This window comes from Cylas formicarius, unplaced genomic scaffold (assembly GCF_029955315.1).
Source record: "Cylas formicarius isolate icCylForm1 unplaced genomic scaffold, icCylForm1.1 PGA_scaffold_6__28_contigs__length_40554024, whole genome shotgun sequence".
Taxonomy (NCBI): Eukaryota; Metazoa; Arthropoda; class Insecta; order Coleoptera; family Brentidae; genus Cylas; species Cylas formicarius.
The window spans coordinates 35,971,293-35,989,301 of record NW_026844347.1 but is presented as its reverse complement, the minus strand read 5'-3'; the positions used below and the strand labels follow the sequence as shown (position 1 = coordinate 35,989,301).

Below are 18,009 nucleotides of genomic sequence, written 5' to 3'. Positions count from 1 at the left end.
AATGGTGTTAATTTCGTGTTTTCTATAACTTTCCTCTACATTATTAAGAACTATTACTGAATCGACCGCATAGAATTTCACCAAAATACTTTTCAAAAACATCCGAATTGATATCTCTGTGGTATGTCGCCAATGAATTAACCATAACAAATAACTTTTAACCTTAATACCCGTTAACATGCCTTCAATACTTTTTTGGTAAGAAAAAATTAAATATATTTCTAAATATACAGGATGATTCATAAATAAGTCTGAAATCAAACTTATATATTTATAAATGGAACACTCTGTATATTATGGCTCCACTGCGCTCCGCTCGTGCCAAATAAACTCGTGAGTTAAATGCCGTTTACCGCACTTGTTGCATAATATACTATTATAATTCAATAATAAGAAAGGCAAAATTTCTAAGAGAGGAAACATTCTTTTAACAAAATTAAAAATTTACCTATTTATTTTTTTTTCTAGCCTTATTGCGTCATTTTTTTTTAATTTGACAATTTCTTTCGTAAAAATGTATATGCCTCAAAAAATTAAGGTATAGGGTATACTTAATAAAATCGACCGAGTATTAATGGGAGCAATTATTAGAAGTATAACATACAGAGTGTTCTATTTGATTTTTTCACGAAAATAAATATTTTCCATTTTGTAAATCCGAAAATGCTCGGTATAGACCACGACGACCCTACGTCGGATGCTTGTGTATAAAAGGGATGTAATGCAATTATAATAAAAAAAATATAAGTTTGTTTTCCACATATTTATGAAACGCCCTGCAGTATTTGGACATCCCGTACATATAAATTTTGGATCAAGACCAACCTAACCTTTATTAAAATAAAATAAATTTTGTTACACGGGTTTATTAGAAATTTTTGTTGTCTCCTGTAATTTTTCCATAATACTTATCGGTAAAAAATAAAAAAATAATTAGAAATAAATTCCATTGGGTGGCTGTCACTTCTCAAGGTGTTTCCCATTATTTCTTACATTGTGCACTTCATTTGACTACAAAATAAATTGTTCGGTAATAAGAGTTTTAATGCAATAATGGCGAATTATACAAATGCAGAAGTGGCAGATATGCATTATACCTACGGGCATATATAGTCATTGTTTTTAAAATGAAAATTTGATAAATGTTGATACAACATTCAACTGTTTAACAGCACAGTAAGTTTTATGAAAAATTTATATAAAAAATTAATTTTTAATGACACTGCATAAGTTTTTCCTTAAATTTAGTTTAAGTTTAGAACGATAGAGGTAGTCTAATTCTGTGTTTTATCTTTTCTCGTTCTTAAGATAAAAAAAACGTTATTTTCTATTGGCTGGTTTTTAACCCCTTAAGTTTTTCGCATTTGTTTTGAAACACCATACTGGTGGTAAAAAATTGAAGGTGAAAAATGGGTACAATAATACTCACAGACAGATCCTACAACAGCCACAATTGTCAGTGCCCAATACTTGACCTTCAGGGCAGGAAGGCGGGGTCGGTCGACAATCGGTCCTCTCGCATATGTCTGGTTCGCATTGTTGCAAATCGCAGCTCCCAAGACACAGGGAAACAGCCAAGATTACAATGAAGAACGAATATTTCATTTTGACTCTCTGCGTCGTACCGTATACACGCAGTCAGGCCTTCGCTTTTATATTAAAAAATTCGCTTTGTGTAAACGATGAAGACGACAAAAACAAGTCATTGGAAAGCGCTGATAAAAGCGGTCCATTAAAATTGTGTACCGGGTGTACCAGATAGGGCTGATAAATTCGAATTCAATTTTAGCAATATATATGACGATGATAAACCTTAAAAGGTATTCAATAAGTCGAAGGCCGTGTCTATAATGTTTGTCATTTTTGTAATACACCAAGGCGCCGAAAAATCATTTTAGGTCGAATATAAGGGTATTATTTATGGAAATTTTGAAGGTAATTACGTAAAATGTAACAAAGATACGTCGAGAAATATCCAGAATTTACGTCAAAATGAAAAAAGTGTGTTCTACTTGTCTTTAAGAAAATTAATAATGAAACAGCTTTTTTTTAAGTCAACAAGAAAGGTGAAAGGTCATAGGAAGTCGTGAAGTCAATGGCTGCGCTTTCTTTGGAAGCGACTTCTTTAAATTTGCCCTTCTTGTATACCTATTTGTTTATTTGCTTTTGCTCTGCATTATTGAAACTGAAAAGTGATATTGATTGATAGCTTTCAATATCATATTTTAGGATAAGTTTAATTTTAACTGTTACATTGCTATATTATGTGAATTTGCTAAATTTTAACGGAGGTGCGTTCAGATTGACTGTTTTCAAGTTTTTTTTACTTCTTATACGATATCGTGAATATGCTCCTGAATTGTAATTGTTTTTGTAAGAAGTGGTATCGCAAGGAAGAAATAATGTGTGTTTTATTTTAATTGCACTTATTTTCAATGTGGTAACATTTGGTAATATATTTCCTCTTGTTAATGCTAGTTTTGTTATTTTCCTCGAAATGTAAGTTAATAAATATAATATTCAAAGTAAGTATAAAGTGCTTTTTACTTATATACTTGATATATTTTTAACAGAAGCAAGATCATAATTGGTGATGACTTAATTGTTATTTACAGTAATTTCTGATAAAAATGGTTATTTAGTGTACACAGATCATACAAGTCACTTAACAAGTTTATCAAACGTGTTGCATACTATACTTTTCGTACGATCGTTAGTTTTTGGGTACATTTTTGCAAAGCAACACGACATAACCGTCAGAATTGACAAACGTCAAAATTGAAACCGTGCGGTAAAATCTCCGAAAACATCCGATTGCTCCCAACCCCGTGCGGTAATATTCCGGAAATGCCCGAAGCGGCTCGAATCCGTGGGACAAGAAATTCATATGGTAAAGTGACGCTTCCCTTACGCTAGATCGGTTTATAATTGGGAATTTTACAGAAGGGAGTAGAAAAACCTTTTGATAATTTGTTTTATTATATTCTTCTTTTTGTAACTCAATTCGTATTACGGCTATTCGTTGAACCAAAGTGCCAATTTTTTTAATTGGAATTTACGAAACCAGTTACTTCTCAAAAATTCACTCTGATGTTGTTTGTTTGCAGTTGTCATTACAACGTAAATGTTTTCGTATATTCAAACAAATATTTGTCTAACAATTTACAAGTTAATCCAACCTTTATATTTACGTGCATGTTTAACAAAAAATCTCTGAATCAAAAAATAACTTCCATTAAGCTTATTCAATATTGACTCGCGCCTAATAGTCCCTTGGCAACCGAATTCTGCAGTTCACCGCTTACACAGCAGAGCCTTTTAAAAATGGAGCTCTCCTAATTACGACTGGCGAGATCAGAAGATATTAGGAGAATTTATTTGAAAATTTAGCTTTTGCCTGTGTTTGCTATCATATTTGTATCAATTTTTTAATGCATAATAATAAAAAATATATATTCGATTGGCCTAAAATTTGATTATGAAAAAAATAAATTTTGATAGCCAAGATATTTTGAATAAAAAAAGTCAAACATTTCGTGAATACGGGCACTTTCAATTCATAGAATGTGGAGATATTTGATACAGTTACAACCAACCAATTCGACCTAGCGACCTTCTAAAATCATCATGTGCATCAATTCGACAGATTTCAAGTGTGAAGGTAATATTCCTTCAAATTAAGTGAATGAGGATCTCTGCTTGGAAAGAAAATGACTCAAAATGAAAGTTATTGTGTGAAATTTAGGGGCATGCTGTGAGGATGATTCCCTCCTGTGTAAAAATGATCATATCCTCTCAATTTTATAGTATTTACGGCTCTCGTGTTATCTAATAGCACTTAGTAAAGAGAACAATATATTTTGTATTTAAAGCTGTGTTTTTATATTTTATATCTTCTATATCCTTGTAAACTTTGAAATAGTAAATGACCGATAACAAAAAAAAAATTTAATTAGCACCTAACCACACTTTTTCTCTTACTGTTTTGTAATTTTTAACCGAAGAACACTTTAAACACATAATACGTGCTTAAATTAACAAATATCGACAAATTAACCACAAGATAAAATGGTTTTTGGAAAGAAACAAATTGTAGGACGGTTATAAAAGGCGGAAAAATATCATTATTTTGGAGGTTACTGTAGAATAAGCTATTATCTTCATTCGGGTTTAAAGGCCGTCGTCGATTGGAATTACTTCCTGAGGAAGTAATTCCAATCGACGACGGCCTTTAAACCCGAATGAAGATAATAGCTTATCAACGGGCCGCGAAAGCCTTAACCAATTTACTGTAGAATATTCAGAGGTTAGTTTTCGTTGACAACAATCGCTGAAAAGAAACTTGTTTGTTTTGGTTAGTTGGTTGACGAATGAAAATGTTATTCTATTTTTATAATTGTGATTTTTTGTTGTAATATTTTTATTAGTTTTGGTTAGTTTCGCTATTCTACAGTCTACAATATTTTATCAAGAAATTAAAATGATTTAATGAGAGACTTTTGGACAAGTGGTCAACTGGTTATATTTCTTAAGGTTTGATGTGTGGTCAGTGATATTTTGGACTCTGAGCGGTAAAACTGTCTCAACCCGAGTCACTGAACCTCGAATTAAAACATATTCTCCTTACATCTACTCTTCTCTCTAATAATTTCCGTACCATATCAAGCGTACCATAACAAAATACTGCACCACAATCTTCCAAAGATAATGAATCAGCAAGCACCCCACACTTGTCCCACTATTTATTCAAAACATCACTGACCACATATTAAAAGTTGTCAACTCAACTAGGCTCAAAGAACGTTAGTAGTTGCCGAACACAATTATTAAATCGGACATCAAATCTTATTCCATAAAACCAAAATTATTTCAGGTAATCAATTCTTCTCTTAAAGAAAAATTCGAGAATCCATAGAAATCTGTAAGCAACCAAACAATCTTTTGATACTACTTCTGTAAAATACCTATTTATACTTCGGACATTTTCGGAATATTACCTTACCCGTTTTGAAGCTGTTATTCGACACAATGTTCATGCCCCTCCTTTAGTTCTGCCTCCGCCCCTCTCAAATAATATACAGGGTTATTCAAAAAGAAAGAGCAGATTTCAAACAGTTATGTTTTTGAAAATACTGAAGATAGACACATGATTCTAACGTTAATAGATAAGAAAAATTAAAGTTCTAAAGTTTCAGGACATTGGATAGGAAGATTAGGAGTAGAAGATCAACGTTATCGACGGTGGCCTCCTAGTTCTCTATATCTCACTCCTTGCGATCTCTTGATATCTCTTGGGTTACGTAAAGGAGCCTGTTTTTATCCCTCCCACGCCTGACACTTTTGAAGATCTACGATATCGAATTAATGAAGCAGCGAACTGCATAACCAAAGACCAGCTGATTCGTGTGAGCCAGCCAAATGAGTGTCCTCATATTCAACGCCTAACACAATTGTACGCTTTTCTCTATCCATTTAGTTTGGAGGAAATAAATGTTTGTAATCAGATCTTTCTTTTTGAATAACTCTGTATAAGCAGATATAGAGTAGAATGCTAGCCAAATTCAGGTGACCTCCGAAGAAGCCAACATGATGACTGGCGAAACGTTAGCAAGTTCGATTCAACAAAAACAGAAGCAGGAGGAATCCAGAAGATTTGTCAATAGTACAAAGAGTGAGATGATGTGGTTTTCGGTTCGGGATTTGAGCAAAAGCTTATTTGTTAGAATGCAGGATAAATCTATTAATCAGACTAACGTCAAGTATTTGGGTTTGTTCATGGAGTTGTCCTGGACAGGCCAAATTGACTACGTATTAAACAAAATGGCTATGCATACTTTGGCGACTGCGGTCGAGTGTGGTTCTCAGCTTTTACTATTGTATTATTTCGGATATCTTCAATCTTGCTTATATTAGCTCATTATATGCTACGGAAACTCCTGCAGAGCTAGTGTAGTCTTTGTCCAACAAAAACGTATTGTTCGAACAACCACGAGACTCTTGTAGAACCCTGTCGAACTTGCTGAGGTTTCGCCAATCATCCTGTTGGCTGACAGGTGATGAGTTTATTTGTCTCAGTCGTAAGGCGCTTTCGTGTTCTTTCAATCTAGTTGATATTTGTCGTCCGGTCTCTCCAATGTATTCTTTGCCACATATGCACGGAATGCTGTAAACTCCTGGCATCTCAAATGGAATTCTGTCTTTGATGGACCGAATATGTTGAGAGATGGATGGACAAGTGGTAAATCTGGTTTTGACGTTATACTTCTTTAGAACTTTTGATATGTGGTCAGTGATGTTCTGTAAGGAAGGACCACAGCGGCAAGTGTAGGATTGCTTTCGGCCTCATTTTTATTGGAAGGTTGTGTTGAAGTATATTTTTTGATGGAACGCTTAATGTCTTCAATGTGGAAATTATTAGAGAGAAGAGCAGAGGTAACGTGTTTTAATTCTGGTTTCAGTGACTCGGGCTGAGATAGTTTTACGGCTCTGTGATTGGCGACTCAGCAAAAACCACGCAGGAGAAATCCAGAAGTTTTGTAAAAAGTATTTTTTTTTAATTGTTGACGTTATCCGATACTTTTGTTGAAAGTCAATAGAAAAAAACATTATTATTATTATTATTATTATTATTATTACTATTATTATTACAGTGATCTGTGGAAGTTTCTTTCTTCTTGTCTCTCTTCTAGTGGTCTAAAATATTTCTTAGTTGTTTTTTCTATTATATTACACATACATTAGATGATATTCTACATTACTTAAATACTGTTATTTGATTATAAGTTTGGTATATTTTGTATTTTGTTACTTGCAGCTAAATATTGCTCTTCTACGGTATACTATAAACGTTATCGCAGCACAACAGCCGAGACTCGCATTTAGAAAATCGAACGTTGGGATTTCCCACCATTCGGAGTAACATATTCGGCGCGATTGACAACAATAACAATTCTCTCGTGTTTTTTTTTTTACCACAACAACAACGGTTTAATTGGATTCACTCTGGTATATAGAACATTAAAAGCCGGTCCATCCATTCGACCGCTGCACGATAAACAAACAACAGGCTGCTAAATCGTCATGAAACCCGCTAAACGTTCGCTTTTCGTAGTATCCGTTGCAGTTTTGTGTTTCGTAGGCGATGCGATTGTTTGTCCACCGAACTACTGTCACACCGTCAGGTGCGTTAACGAAGACACCTGTCCCGAAACTCACGTCCTAAGTCCGACGTTTTGCGGATGCTGCAACAGATGCGTACCGAAAATTGGTGAGTTGGGTTGAGCGTATTCGGATATTCGGGTATAATACGACCAAAAATATAGTGCATTTGTTGCTTTCACGGTTTAAGTATTTTACAGACCTTCGCAGACCTTCGCAGGACCGTAGTAAAACCCTTCCCAACAGATGTTTATTCTGCATTAAGTAGGTCTTGCCTGAGATGGACCGTAACGAATATTTGTAGAAACTTGAAATTTGGACCGTTTTAAATTTGATTAAGCATTGATGCTGCGGGGTATTTTAAGAGTTTAATCTAAATTGCAATGTGTTCGTGTACATCACTGTGATCCTTGCAGTAAGTACGTATTTATTGACCTGATTCTTGAGCTTTGACTCTGCGAGGCTGATTTGACTGGATAGTTCAAAGGGTAAGGGTAAGGACCTGTACACTATTAATTTTACAGGTAAGTTAGAAAAAAAAAATTTTTCTCTTGTGTGCCAACATTCTTCTCCAGCATTCTTCAACAGGCATTTTTTTTAAGACTATAAATTAATTTCGCGGTAGATAAAGGTACGTCATAAGAATTCAAATAAATACTTATTAGAAACTTACAATTAAACATTTTTTGAAGGTTCCCGTTTTTTAACACTTTAAAATGTGGTGACCGTGGAATGAAGCAGATGTTCCTCTGTTAGAAGAAGACATGGACAACGACGCAGAATTTAAAGATGAAGTGGAGATGGTAGTCGAACCTAATGGCAATTTAGAAGACGAACTATCTCGGCAAATAAAAAACGGATCCATTTGTCTTCGGATGCTAAACAACTTGTTTGAATGTTAAGAAATTCAAAAACTGAAAGTAAAGGAAGAGAAGAGGAAAATGAGAGAAGATGCTGGTACTTCGCGAGTTCTTAAAGAGCAACACGCAGATCTAATTAGGCGTATAATCTACGACCCTTGTAAAGTGAATAGTATTTTAACCCTAGAAGGTCCGCATAAAAAAGTACTGACAGATTTAAACATTAGCTGTGCCAGAGATTCGGGGCGTATTTTTTTGATGAAAATGGATTTTCAGTTCCAAACAATTAATAAACGTCAAGACAACTTCTGGAATTATTAAAAATAAAAAATGCTAATAAAGAATAAAAAATCGATTCGATAGCACAACAAAACTGGCGTAAAATCTTGAGATTACCCGCATGTATTTAACTTGATTGAGATGATTTGGTCTGCGTTGAAAGCGTTTATAAAAAGAAGTAACACTGAACCAAGTTTGTGAAAAACGAGTATTAAAGGAAGAAAATATTTAACAAGAACGATTAGTGGCGGAATTGATCATTGAACTAGGTGACAACATTAGCGATAGTGACGATTATTATATTTTGTATATTAATAATGGTTCTATGCAGAAGTGTAATGAAATAGAGCATAATAAAATGTTACTTTGCATTAATTTTTTTATATGCATGTTTCAAGAATTGCTCGGCGACAAAGATTGAAGACATGCTTACGTCCCGCTTGTTAGTGTAGGTAATTAAATTCCTAGAGCGGTTCCGTCCTTTTGCTTACAAAGTGTCTCCACTTGGTGTGATGTGCTACTCTTCAAATTTCATTTAGTGCATTAAAACCTAGAAACTTATCGTTTCTATGTAAAATTTAATAGCATCATATTTTGATCTATCTAATACAGAAAAAACAGCATTTCATCTCTATCTCAAGAACTGTAAAAGCCGCAAATTTAATCTGCCGTTTCGATGTCAAAACAGTTTTTTTTTCAGTCAAAAGTATTGGATTTTTTTGCAGGCGAAGGAGGAGTCTGTCTACAATTTGCAGGATCTCCCTCTAGCGCACTATGCGACGAAGGATTGATCTGTTGTCGGGGATCGTGTCAAAAAGAATGCGAAAGGGAAATGCCGTCTAGTGATAAGAACTATCTAACTAAATAACTACGAAGGTCTGTTGATTTATGAACCAGTTCTTGGACAATGGTAACTGGTTGTTTGTTGCTTAACTGCTTTTAAGTTACTAATTTATGTCTAATAAAATTTTTGGTAAGTAAAAAACTAAAATTTTATGCTGCTATTGCGAACTTATAGAAGAAGAAGTGGTGTGATCACTTTTCTGTAAGATTTCCCAATGTTCAAATAAAATATAATTTAATAATAAGAGTGTTATTTGCTTTATTTACTCCATACTAGAAAGATAACAAGTGAAGATCTCAAAAATGGGTTAAAAGCGTTTATATCTGTGATGATATCATGATTATGTCTCCAAATACGGAAATTATTAATATTTCTTGTGGTATGTTTATGAAGTATATATATAACCTCAAACTACGTTTTTTTTTGTTTACGAACATATGTTAAAGTATTTCTGTTGAAGATTTGATTGCGTTTTAAACAGAGGCAATATATGACCTCCAAAATCAAAAGAACAATTTAATGGAGTTTGCTTTATCGTTGAAATTTCAAGATACACTTTTTTACCGCAGTTATTAATGACTGTATCATTTTTCAACCATTTATATGCCATCGAGAGGATTTAGCATTTACCAGATACTACAATTATTGCGTCGTCTCAATATTGGAAAATTCCGCCTTTGGAAATATATTCTAGCAGAACTTGTATTAACACGCAAGCCAGTGTCATTCGAAATAGAAATAGAAATAAAAATAGAAGCTTACAAGTTAATATTCTTATTGTCATATATACCACTGAATAGAGAAATATTAAAATAAATATTAGCATAAAAAAAAGGAAGAACGTGGAACAGCACAAAAAAATTTTTCAATGAAAACGTTTTAAGGGTGTCGAAATTTGTGAAAGCTTTAGGAAATTTGGGTTTTATCTTTATTTAAAAGAAGACTATTGACACAGAATCATCTTTCGGCTAGATCTAAAACAGTATTTGAGGTGTCAAAGTGTCATCCGCAAAGCGGCGACATTTGACAGAAATCATATAATCACTCAAGTCATTCACATATACGACAAACAATAGCGGACCCAAAATTGAGCCTTGAGGTTCTCCTGATTTTGGTTCCTGTGCGTTTGAAAGTTCGTTGTTAAAGGAAACAAGTTGAGATAAGTGAATTTATTCCATAGTGTTCTAATTTTTTTAATAGTGTCCCGAGTCAAAGGTCTTGGACAAATCGCATAGTGTTATGACACTGTGCAGCCACGAGTCGAAGCACTCGACCACATCCTCCGAGACCCTTAGTAGGTCGTAGAATGCCAAGCCTTAAAACCACACTGGTTCTAATTTCAACAAATTACGTTTTTCAAAAAAATGCACCAATCTGTCCCTCAAAAATTCTCTCCATTATCCTCCCAAATAAAGAACAATGCTAATGCATTGTTGGGATCTCCTTTTTTCAAAAGCGGTGAAACTCTGTTAGTTTTAAATTTAGACGGAAAAACGCCAGTCAGAAAGCTCTTATTAATCAATGAAGTAAACGAGGTTATCAACAGGTCAATAGTACTTGAAATTTGTATGAAAAATGTCAGTTGATGGTGACTTATTAAGGCCGGGGAATGTACCATTTACCTCTGCTTCAACTTTCTCTGGAACTAGGGAAAGTTGGAGATGATATCGCTAGAGAAGTGTCCTAATTGCAGGCAATTTTTTAATCACTCCCTCAGCAACGTATACAAAAAATAAATTCATTTATTATGCTCCATGCTACCTTGGGTTTATTTTTTGCCTCCAGTAGATACGCATCGTTTTCTGACTCTGTTTATTTCTTTTTTATATTGTTTAAGCAGCAGTTCAATGAACTCTTTATGTCTTTGGCCGCAACTGAAGAGCACTTTGAATAATATTAGTGTAGAAATGTGTCAAATTCTCGCCAAGACAGTCCGCTTCAATACTGCCATCCATAAAGAGATCACAGTCATGAACATTATCCTAGGATGGGTCATGATTGGACCAACTTCTTGAAAAGTACTTGCATGCCCCATCTGTCAATTTGATCAAACGTCAAAAGCTTCGGTAAAGTCAAAGAGAAACACAATCATAAATGTTTATTGTATATACGATGGAAGAGAACCCTGGCCATTGCTATTGTTAAAAAAAGAAAAAAGTTTTATCATAGAGAATTGGGCGATTATTCTCAAGAAACAAGTAGTTAATTTTTTTGAAGCGGGTTGTTTGTTTAAAGAAAATTTCGGCACTTTCTTATAAAACCAGCTGAAAGTAAAACAAGCGAAGTATTGCATAACCAGATTAACTTAATAGCATATTATCCAGCACGAGGGCAATGCTCGCGGCATATTCCGGAACAACACGTCAATCCCTTTTCGCAAACAGCACGAGGTGGTTCTCCGAATAATCTTATACATCTGCCACCCTCACCTGCAAAGAAAAAATATTTAATTATTCTTGTGGATAAGAATTTTTTAATCGTAACTGCAAAAACAAGAAATTATAACCTCAAAATAAAGCTATTTCTACCCAGAAATTGCGCTATTGAGAACTATAACGCCTTTTATTCACTGTGATTTCATTGTGGTAATAGTTGAAATTTCCGAGGCAATAACTGGTAATCAGGAATCATTGGTGATAAAATTAGATTATTTAGGAAAAATGTGGAGTTAATTTTGTGGTAATAAATCGTTTGCACCACGTCTGATTCTAAACATACGTCTGTATAAATAGAAAAATATGCTGTACTATAATTATGAGAGATGATATATTGGAAAATTTGAAAAGAAAATAAATAATGAAATATCCATCGTTTAAAGTCACTACTCTTTTATGACACATAGTCGGTGAAGGAAAGTTATGACCTGAGGGCAAAATCAAGAAATAGTGTTGACTTGACTTGACTTCAGCTGCCGACATATCGATCCCGAAAGAGACTATTCAATCCTGCCTGTGCATTGTTGCCAAATGGGAATATGAGATGTATTAATGCAAAAATATGACGCAACAATTCCGCATCCTATTGCTTATGTCAGCAGAAGTCCAAAAAAAACGGAAAGAATTGTACAATATCAGAGATTGAAGACCGTGCAGTACCGTACTTTCTGGATTACTGCAAGACATTACATATTGAGACGCAGAGTCAGAGTGATCAGCAGGCTGTGTGTTTGAACGTGGAGCTTAAAGCTAACTGAATTTGAGTATTGCCGAGGCTGTGAAATCAGGGAGGTGGACTGGCTCTCTACATATCCGCTAATAGATGAAAAAGAGACAAAGAAGACTAGTTGCAGAAGACATGGTAAGATCACCATAGAGAAACTAGAGCGAATACTTAAGCCGAGAGAAATAATTAAACTTCATTTTTCAGAGAAACTTCTACAGTCTAAGGTGATATTTACAAATCTTCTGGAGAGGTTGTTAATGAAGTTAACACGCTGATCGCCAATCATCCTATTGCCTTCTTCTTAACTGAAACTTCCTCACTACTCTGTAGCTGGTTATATATTGTTTGAGGGGTGCGGATCTAAAGGAGGGACATAGACTTTGTCTTGGATGACGGATTAACATATTAATGAAAGGTAAAGACGTAAGTTGAGGTTCACATTAGTTTAGATTCTCGGATTCCTCGTTGGTAAAGGAACTTGATGATCAGTTTCGTGATTGTGTTCGACAAATGCTGATGAGTTTATATTTCTTAAGGCTTTTTCATGTTTATTTTTTCTAGTTGATATTTTTCGTTCGGTCTCTCTAATATATTTTGTGTCACAATGCTGGTGTCTCAAGCGGAATTTTGTCTTTGATGGATCGAAGATGTTGAATGATTTTTGGACAAGTGGTAAATCTGGTTTTGATGTTATATTTTTAAAGAACTTTGTACTTAGTGATGTTTTCAATGTAAGGAAGGACAACAGTGGCAAGTGTGGAGTTGCTTTCGGACGTATTGTCTTTAGAAGGTTGTGGTGAAGAGTATTTTGTGATTGAACGTATCAGTATCTCTAATGTGGAAATTATTAGAGGGAAGAGCAGAAGTAAGGTGTTTTAATTCTTTATTTTTTGAGTCGGATCGTGATGTGATAATGCATTAAGGTGTACATGGGTTTTCTATAACAACCGACCGAGGATGAATCCAGAAGATTTGCAAAATGTAAGAAAACTTCAACTTAGACTGGAATTATTATTATTAGTTTGTTGTTAAATTTGTTTGGCTTGCTTGTTTTTATGTTTTTTAGAACTGGTGTCGAAAATAAAGGCATTTTACAATATCCAATTTAAAAGGTGTTTTATTTATTTATATGTATAAATGTAGGTTAATGAATAGAATATTTAGAAGCGGCAATTAGAGTTAATTTCTGTTCAATGCTATGTTTTATCTTTTTTTTTGGCTTAACCAAGTATTGTTGAAACTTACCGATAGTAGGTACACATCTAAAACAGCATCGGCAAAAGGTGGGTGCCAAAGTTTCGTGTTCTGGGCATGAAGTCTGGTTCACGCAAGGATGGCCTTCGCAATAGTTCCGAGGACACAGGAATTGCTGAGTAGAAGCCCCGACCAAAGTCAGCAGGAGGATTGTCAGCACCACTTTCATAATGGCAGTTCGGGATTGTCTGCTATATGAGTTATTAAGTTGTTCAAATTATATATATAGCAAAACGGCATACAGATAAATTTGCGTTCGCTGAAATACTTACTCATTTGTTCAAAGAAAAACACATTTTAACGACGTTATGCAGATATTTATGGTCTTCGAAGTAGCGTTAATGGTTTTATGGTGGTATACCGTGCCCTTCTCTTTTTGTACCACATCGCTGATAATGGATAAACAAATAACCTGTATTCTAGGACTTAGTCGTTTGTATACAAAACGTTTATTATGAACTCGTCAACACTTTAAAAGGTGAACATATCACTTATTGATATGATATTGATCACTACTCACTAAAAAAGTCTGCTGTATCTAGAAATAGCCATACACCAGGAAACGTGGGAGATCCAGGGCTATCACCCCTATTTCGAACATTGTTTGAATTATATACAGGGTGTGTCGATTATTGGGAGAAAATCTAAAAGTTCCTTAAAATTTCCGTTTTTGTGGGTAAATTATCGGCTATAAATGAAAAACTGCTAAAGATGCGATAATTTCATTTGAACAGTATCGTAAACTGTGTCGAGAGAAAGTTTCAGGTTTCGTCAAATATAAGGGGCGCGAGATATTTGAAAAAATATAATTCGACAACTCTATCATTTGTATTACCGGGCTAAATGAAGGCGACGGTAATACTTCATTCTAGTTAAATAAGAACCAACGTTGTTCATATTTTCACATAAATATATTTAAATGACAGCTGTTTCGGAAACACAGTGCCTTTATCAAAGAAATCTGAACAACGTTTGTTCTTATTTAAACATTTTAAATGGATTTTCATCAAGTAAAAGCCACTTCAGTACAATAATTTGTTCCATATGCTAGATATATGATAGATGCGCCTAATGGTATAGTTAAAATGAAATCATTAGCTAGACTGTATTTTTTGAAGTCAAATTTGGATAATGAAATTGAACAACATGTGAAAAATTGCGAAGCTTCTATTAGCAATACACCAAATAAAGTTCCGTTAACCAAATTTGATGAAGCAAAATTTGTTTTTGATCCCGTACATATAGATTTTCTAGGACCATTTAAAAATGTGATGTATCTTGTTATCTTAGATGTCTATTCTAAGATTTCTTCTACTGATTCTTAATTAGTGAAAAGTTTGACACGTTTTGTAGTAATAATTTTGTTAACCAAGTACTTGACAAATAATACGAATAAACGGAAAGTATTCCGAACTTTACAGGAATGATTATAGCCATCCAAATAAACCTGTTTCGGTTAAAGTAAGCTGGTAAGTTATAGTACCTATAATAAACATCAGGAAAGATTACGACTACGTCATAATGACACCAGCAAATGTCATAAAAATACGCTTAATATCACTGCTAACCTAAGCGTCAAAGGCATAGTAATCAAATTATATACATAGGAAGATTTTATGATGTTACATAAGATGTAAGCAATAAGGAAAAATTTGAAAATTGTGTCGATATATTTTTTAATAACAAAAACAAATTTAGACTTAGAAGATAATCAAAGAGACAATCTTGAAGTGTTTCAGAGAATGAAAATTTACCTTTGCCTTTAAGCAGACAAAAAAGAAAAATTAAACCTTCGAAAAGAATAAATTTGTAGTTAGTGTACAGTACGTGTATTTGCTCTCGGAAGAATTGAACGTAATGTAGTGGCTCTATCCTGTGGCTACTGCGCCTATGTAACAGTTGGCTGTCCTGTTTTACGGCATGGCGTCGGAAGGTTAGGTATTTTGTTTTTATTCAAAAACTAACACTGAGTTATTTCCCCGAGAAATATAAACCAGCCCTTAATAGCATTTACAGTGTACACAGTAGAAGTGATTGATAATTTGTAATTGTTGATTTATGAAAAAACTAATGAGATCAATGGACCTAACTATTCTGCAGATTTAAATGCGAAACATTGGTGTATCTGGTCGATACATCCCAATTTGTCGGTTTAACTAGTTTTTTCATGCGTTTATCCTGTTTCAATATTCAGGTTCGCGATATACGTAATTTAATATCAGTATGCCATTTTGGCAATTTAATTTTGGTGATGATTTAAAATAGTCATTATGTCACCAAATACAGAAAATGTTGCTATTTCTTGCTGGGTATTTACGAAAAGCTCCAATAACTTGAAAATTCGATTTATTTTTGTGTACATATGTCATTACATCATGCAAATAGATTGATGTTACAGCGAGTATTTTGCGTTTTATAAAAGTTTCCCTACCGCTAAGAACAACAATATTATAGGAGATTACTGAGGTATGAATTCTTGTGAGTTGGGGATTATTTGCACATTCTCATCAATTGATTTGCAATGGTGTTGTCCTCTGCCCTGCGTAGTATTTTTTCCGCGTCTGGTACGCCGCTCCAATGCCTGATGTTCCGGAGCCATGAGTGTTGTTTTCGTCCTGTTTCTCCATTTTGTCCCGCAGTATTAACTTCGTAATGATGTAGGTCCTCTTAAAATGTGTCCCATACTTTCTGGGCGTTTATTGTGTCCAAGTGATGCTTTTCGATGCCCACTCTTCGCAGCACTTCTTTAGAAATGTGTTCAGAGTATGAGATCTTAAACATCCAAGGAAGAATCCCCATTTCAAACGCTTCGATGCGATTTAATGACTTTACATTTAATGGTTAGGATTCGGCTCCATGCAATAGAAGAAATCCCACGTGGTACTTAATAAGTCATGTTTGACATTTCGGAAAAGATGCTTAAAATTGAGATAGAGCGATAATAATTCTTTTCTTTTCTGCAGTTTTTGTTTACCTTCTGTGGACAAAGGTAAAACTAAAACAAACGAGTTGTTACAAGCCGGATTAACTTAATAGCATATTATAGAGCAGGAGGGCAATGTTTACGGCATATGCCGGAACAACACTTCAATCCGTAGTCGCAAATGTAACGAGGTGGTGTTCCGGATAATTTCAGACATCTGTGACCTTCACCTGCAAAGAAAAACATTTAATAATTCCCACTCATAAAAAATTGTTCTATGTTGAAGTGTTTCTGTAACTGTTCAATTTTCTCACTGGGCTCTAAGATAATAATTTTGTCCATGACATCAAACAGAGAAAAGTAAGTAAAATTTTTACTTTTAGGTCTAGGCAATTTCATTGTGATAAGTTTGTGAAAATTTCAGCTGCAATATGTGCTAATTAGTGCAAGGATAGCGGTAATCAGTGGTAATTAGTGGAATTATAGTAGCAAAATTATGTAATTTCCTAGGCGACTCTGGGTACTGCAGGTATATCTAAAATTTAACAAGAGCTAATTACCAGCTAGCTGCTTAACTTCCTCCTGGTAGGTACAGTTTTTTATAGTGGGGTTTATCTCCCTTAGCCAGTGTGTTCCCGTTTTATGGCGACTTTCGCCCTTTTCCGAAGAAAAATACCTAAACCTACCTCTCTAACAAAACTAACAGTTAAAAATATCAGTACATTTTTTTTATATTTGTAAAAGAAACCATGTTTATTATTGAATTTGAGGTAGGCGGACTACTTCTTCGCTAACAGATGGACAGAAGACTTGGTAAAACCTACTGTAGAAGAACTAAACTTAATACATACTTAATTGTCATTGAAATGAAATATTTAAAAGGGCTATTTGGTGGTAATTGTTGAGGTAATTGAAGCTTACCGATGATCGGAACACATTTGAAACAGCATCGGCAAAAGGTGGGTGCCAACGTTTCGTTTTCTGTGCAGGATGTCTGGTTTAAGCAAGGATGTTTCTCGCAATAGTCCGGAGGACACACCATTACCTGAGAAGATACCAAGCCCAAAGTCATTAGCAGGATTATCGGCACCACTTTCATTATGACAGTGCGCGTTCAGCTGATATATCCGTTGGCAACTTTTCCGAATAATATATATAGCAATATGGTATACAGATAAATTGGCGTTCGTTGAAATACTTATTCACTTATTCCGAGAAAAGTACATTTCAGTGGCGTATTGCTGATATTTATGACCCTCCCCTTTTTTTTGCTATATTGCTGATAACTAACCAAAACGTTTATTATGGTAGGCACTTTAAATGCTAAATTTAACAGGGCTTGTATACAGGGTGCCTCTGCAAAGCGTACGGCAGAGATAGCCCATTAACAGTGACAGATGCGGAAAAACTATTTTAACCGAAGTTGCAAGATCGGTTCAGACCTACAAGTTAAAGATATTTTTAATTCTAGAGTGTGAATAACAAAACTTTACAGTCGCTCCACATTTTTTAAATCATATTTGCGTCTG

At 34.4% G+C, this 18,009-nt stretch overlaps 2 protein-coding genes and 1 long non-coding RNA gene across 3 annotated transcripts; 1 reads left to right on the top strand and 2 right to left on the bottom strand.

Moving 5' to 3' along the window:
- The first annotated feature begins 6,943 nt into the window (after positions 1 to 6,943).
- LOC132703283 (uncharacterized) lies at positions 6,944 to 9,382 on the top strand. Its single transcript, XM_060672439.1, has 2 exons — positions 6,944 to 7,267; positions 9,023 to 9,382. The coding sequence occupies exons 1-2, from the start codon at positions 7,081 to 7,083 to the stop codon at positions 9,163 to 9,165; spliced, it is 330 nt and encodes a 109-aa protein (XP_060528422.1). The 5' UTR covers positions 6,944 to 7,080; the 3' UTR covers positions 9,166 to 9,382.
- Positions 9,383 to 11,226: 1,844 nt separating this feature from the next.
- LOC132703558 (uncharacterized) lies at positions 11,227 to 13,848 on the bottom strand. Its single transcript, XR_009619102.1, has 3 exons — positions 13,830 to 13,848; positions 13,549 to 13,748; positions 11,227 to 11,570 (listed from the first exon to the last, which is right to left on the bottom strand). It is a non-coding gene; the product is annotated as an uncharacterized LOC132703558 (long non-coding RNA).
- Positions 13,849 to 15,886: 2,038 nt separating this feature from the next.
- Positions 15,887 to 17,649, bottom strand: LOC132703432 (fungal protease inhibitor-1-like). The gene is made up of 2 exons (XM_060672682.1): positions 17,402 to 17,649; positions 15,887 to 16,710 (listed from the first exon to the last, which is right to left on the bottom strand). The coding sequence occupies exons 1-2, from the start codon at positions 17,577 to 17,579 to the stop codon at positions 16,598 to 16,600; spliced, it is 291 nt and encodes a 96-aa protein (XP_060528665.1). The 5' UTR covers positions 17,580 to 17,649; the 3' UTR covers positions 15,887 to 16,597.
- Positions 17,650 to 18,009: the final 360 nt, after the last annotated feature.

Coding starts and splice junctions, on each gene's coding strand:
- LOC132703432 (XM_060672682.1), bottom strand. CDS start 17,579: ATGAAAGTGGTGCCGATAATCCTGCTAATGACTTTGGGCTTGGTATCT. Junction 16,711..17,401: donor CAAATGTGTTCCGATCATCG/GTAAGCTTCAAT, acceptor TTTTCTTTGCAG/GTGAAGGTCACAGATGTCTG.
- LOC132703283 (XM_060672439.1), top strand. CDS start 7,081: ATGAAACCCGCTAAACGTTCGCTTTTCGTAGTATCCGTTGCAGTTTTG. Junction 7,268..9,022: donor CAGATGCGTACCGAAAATTG/GTGAGTTGGGTT, acceptor ATTTTTTTGCAG/GCGAAGGAGGAGTCTGTCTA.